Genomic DNA, 4,775 nt, shown 5'->3' on the forward strand with positions numbered 1-4,775 from the left:
GGGTCTTTTGGACCCCCAGCATCACCTTAAAGAGTACCGGTCACCACCATCTGCTATCACATGGGGGGGGGGGGCTTGTAAGCCCCCCTATGTGATAGCAGTCAAAGTAAAGTTTAAAAAAAAAAAAAAAGTTTTTTTAAATAAATAAAAGAAATCTAATAATAATGAAAACATTTTTTAAAAGTCCCCCGCCCCCGTGAGCACGCGCGTCGCCACGTAAACACGCATCGGGTGCGCCTACGCATGAAAACGATGAACGCGCTACACATGTTGGGTATCGCCGCGCACGCCGGAGTGAGAGCAATAATTCTAGGGCCAGTATTTTGGGGTATCTCTAAATTGATGACCTGTGGGGGCTTTTAAAGCGTCTTTTATTGACTTTTTGGGGTACTGCAGTTTTTCGCCGTTTCACGGACGCACGCAATTTGTAACCTGGGTAAAATGGGTATTTTGTTGTGTTTTGGGGCATTTAATTAAATTTTTCACTAAATGTTGGGGTTTAATAAGGAGTTGCGCTAATATTGCGCAACATAAAAGTTTGCAACTAACACCATTTTATTCTATAGGGTCTTGGCATTCAGAAAATATGTAATGTTTGGGGGGTTTTAAGGTAATTTTCAGGCCTAAAATGTGGAATATAACATGGGTGCAAAAAATTAAAAAAAAAAGGCCTCAGTCGTGAAGGGGTTAATCGGGGGGCTGTGATAACCTGTATACATGGGCAAGCGCAAGGACCTGAGCCGATGGGCCTCTGTTCACGGCCTATAGGATGCAAAACCTCCTTGAAGCAGGTCGTCCACACCGGTCAATGAACACGGAAGGATCTCAGAAGCATCTCAAACTGATGCCATCGACACAAGCCCAAAGATAATGGCGCACACACGGGAAGGAGGGGTGGAACCGTCCCTAACCGAACCAGAAGGGCTATAGGCACACTGGAAGATGGTTACTCCGGGCATTTACCCCCCAGGAAGTATTCCGTCACATCCACAATCATATACAAAGTATCACTTTATTACACAGAGTCCAGGCTGGGAAGAGTACCTGTCTCGTCACACAATGGACTGGGCTATGGCCAGCACCTTGGAGTGCTCGCCGTCCTTCCTCAGGCAGGATGAAATGGGGACCCGGATTCTGGTGCCCACGGGGTTGCCATTGTCCTCTATAAGCACCACGTTGTTGGAGTCGAAGCGGGCCGTCATGGGGGCGCCGGGCATCTTGTGGCCCACTATCAGGGCTTTCTTCTTCTGCCCCTTAATGGCCAGGAGGATCCGGTCTCCCACCTTCCCCACGCCGTTCTTGTTGTACACGTGGATGCAGCGGGGGGGCCTGTGATACGGCGTATTTCCTAGGGCGCTGTTATCCACCACGCGAACCCGCGTCAGCTTCTGGATGGCTCCGCACGATGCTGAGAGGCTGCAGGACAGAACACACCCGATGTCACCAGCGCAAAACCTTTCAGCCCTCGTCCTCCTCCAATCCCAATAATAATGTTCCCAAACCTGAAGATACGCTAATCAAGTCCCCTCCCCCCACTGAGAGCCAGCAGACGTCGCACTGAGCGGCTCTTAAAAAAGGAGAACTATGGGGTCAGTGTTTTTCCCCATAGTTCTCCTTATTTTCCCCCTAGTTCTCCTCAGAGTCACGGGAGGACATATTCCAACGTCCTCCCGCGACCCAAAGCTCAGTATAGAACGGGGTACAGCTCGCTGTATACTGAGAGCACCTCAGCCGGGACGGATCCCGACAATACTGTCTGGATCCGCCCAGCTGCATGATTGACAGCTGGCTCTGCCTATCCAGAGGCAAAGCCAGCTGTACCCGCCCCCTCCCCCGTCCGTTCCGCCAGTCAGCGCTGGAGGATCAGAGCGGGGGAATCCCTGTAGGGAGCCGTGAGTGACAGTCACAGCTCTCTGCATGGATAGATCGAGAAGTGAGCGAGCGCCGGTATGTGTTTGCTCACTTCCCGATCTACTGAGCCGACCTGTGACAGTCTCATTGTCACACGTCCAACTATGAGGATGAGTGGAAATCGCTCCCCTCATACTTCTCCTTTAACAGCTCTGGTTCCCACTGACGATTAGGAGTGCTTTCTGATCATGTGATCACTATATCAGCTATTACATAGTAATCACATGCAGGCTGGAGGCTCCAATGACAAAATAAGACTTCAGCTTGCAGATGTCACTGGACCTTGAAGATTTAATACTGTAATTCTCACATACAATTACAGTATTAAAAAAAATTATAGATTTTTTTTTATATTCGTGCATCATTTTTTTAAATTAAAACAGAGTAACCAATAAAATTCCCTTCTATGTCCCCAGATATATTTGTGTATAATCATGAGTTATATGTACATGACGCCTGAGCACAATTGGGCTTCGTTTACCTGAAGGTCTGTCTGTTAATGGCGGTCCAGGCCTGGCAGACGAGAAGTCGGGCGGCTCCATGTAACGAGGCCATGCTGCTTCCTGCAGATAGACACAGGTCAGTGATCAGACAACGCTCAGACAACGCAGGCTTCGTGCAGTACAGATATACTGACCCCTCAATTCAGGTCCACACACTGCAGGACCCGATACAACCCGTCCACACGCCTGCGACCAGACCGGCCGGTTACAAAACTCAAATAGATTAACAAGACCCGAGGGCGCCCGGCTCTTCTACCCGACGCACAGGGCGCCCGTCCCTTCTATACTGGATATGGAGTATATTAGTCTCTATGGTCAATACAATATTTCGATGAGAGCTCCGGGTGTAACATCAGCTGCGTGTGTACATACCAGTGGTTGTCAGCTTATGAGCAACGGGGGGGGGGCTTCAACTATGGCCCCTGACATGACCAAAGGGCCGCTTAAGGTTAAAGAAGACCTCCTGGCCAATGAAAAGCCAGGGCTACACCCCCCACCCCCCCCTGCAAGGGTTATGTGCTTGCTTTGGTCTAGGGTAGGTATAGGCAATCTCCAGGCCCTCCCGCTGTGCTGGCAATACAAATCCCATCATGCATCTGCCTCTGGGACTCATGCCTGTCAGAGTCTTGCAATGCCTCACGGGACTTGTAGTTCCACAACAGCCGGAGGGGCCGAGGTTGCCCACCCCCTGCTCTAGTGGGTGTCACCGGTGTGACACTCCTTCAGCTCACCCCTGGTCTGGGACGTAAAATAACAAGGATGTACTCTCCTGATCCTCGGACCCGCATGGCTGATAGATCGGTCCCTGCAGCCCCGCTCGGGCGGTCTAATGTCCCACAAATCATCAGTCAAATACAGTGCACAAGCACGGAGATCAGGAGTTCTGGCTTCACTGGCTGCATGCTTATCTGCTTATATTTCACCTTCCCTGCCCCCTCCCTCATCAATATTAAACCTTTCCCTTTACATTACAGACCTTATTATACATTCAGTGATGTCATCACCGGGTCTCTGTGCTTCTCTATACAATGCAGGCAGATCCTGGCTGGTGGGAGGGGCCAGCAAGGTGCTGGACATAGCTCCCTGAAGACATCACAGCCCCCTGCCTCAGTACTGCTCTTGAGAGATGCAAGCAGTGGGAAGAGTTATGAGTTATCAGCAGCCCTGATGCAAGTAGTGGGAGAAGTTAGCAGCAGCCCTGATGGAAGCAGTAGGAGGAGTTATGCAAATATCAAAATGCCCTGACTGGTGGGTGTCACTCTGGGTGCTCCTAGGCTGTATTTGCAATGGTAACACCCACCACTGATGCTGAGCCTCCATGACTGACAGAACTGATATCCAAAGAATGAAAGGGGCGGGGCCAGGGACAGTCAGGTTGGGGAGGAAAGGGCTAGATGATGCTGGACGTCCTCCAGCCAGGAAATGAGGCTGGCTCTGACTTGCTGTAGCTTCTAATATACATGGTGAGAAGCTCTCAGTGTGCATGGAAGTCAGAGGAAGCCATTTCAGTCCAGGAGAGGAGCGGGTACAACTATACAATACTGAAGGAAGGGATGGAGGTCAAATAGAAGACTGAAGGGAAGGATGAGGTCAGCTGATGAAGGGGTTAAATTCCAGCAAGGTGAAGAGCTCTCAGGCCCCAGGAGGGTAAATATTGGCCGGGAGCTTCAAGCACCCTTCTGCCAGGAAGAGAGAGAGAGCAAACAATGGAGGAGCCTCCCATCCTCTGAGAGCCTCGGAGTACCTGCATTAGGAGTCCTGCCTCAAAAAAGAAGGAAGCCACAGGACCGGCATGACAGACAACCACGTGTCTCCCGTGACAGGATGAATGTGATTGGACAGCCCGACACTCACCAGGGACCTCCCCCCACCCTGCTTATCAGTTCTGTGCGGAGCTCGGTAGGGAAAGGACTGTCCCTATGCCAACCAGAACCGTCCCCATCCCTCAGGGTCACCCGCTGCCATGTTGCTCTACTCACCGGTGCCGCGCACGTACGGTCACGTGGACACGAAGGACGGGCTCATCCCCGCGCCCGGAACTTTCCGGTCAGACGCAATGCGCGCCCCCTCCCACACTAAGCGATCGAGTCCTCGAGACACAGCGCGTCCCCGGCGCAGCCCACTGTTTGTGAAAGAGGATGGCACGTGAGAAGTCATAGCCCCGCCCACACACAGGCTGCTCTCAGCATTTAACCATGTTAAGGGTGATAATAGTGTTGGGTGATAAATAATAGTGATGGGTGATAATATGGGACATAGGATGGGACATCTGGGACAAGGGATGGAACATCTGGGGCACAGTATGGGGCATATGGGCAGTGGCGTAACAATGAAGGCATGCCATCTTTGTCCCTGTACACA

The 4,775-nt window shown here is 51.4% G+C and overlaps 1 protein-coding gene across 1 annotated transcript; it reads right to left on the bottom strand.

The window, feature by feature from the left end:
* Positions 1-1,042: 1,042 nt before the first annotated feature.
* MRPL14 (mitochondrial ribosomal protein L14) lies at positions 1,043-2,504 on the bottom strand. The gene is made up of 2 exons (XM_018571795.1): positions 2,393-2,504; positions 1,043-1,416 (listed from the first exon to the last, which is right to left on the bottom strand). Exons 1-2 carry the CDS (start codon positions 2,464-2,466, stop codon positions 1,053-1,055), a joined length of 438 nt encoding a protein of 145 aa, XP_018427297.1. The 5' UTR covers positions 2,467-2,504; the 3' UTR covers positions 1,043-1,052.
* Positions 2,505-4,775: the final 2,271 nt, after the last annotated feature.

The sequence above is a fragment of the Nanorana parkeri genome, unplaced genomic scaffold (assembly GCF_000935625.1).
Source record: "Nanorana parkeri isolate BGI_ZX_2015 unplaced genomic scaffold, ASM93562v1 scaffold1840, whole genome shotgun sequence".
Lineage (NCBI taxonomy): Eukaryota > Metazoa > Chordata > Amphibia > Anura > Dicroglossidae > Nanorana > Nanorana parkeri.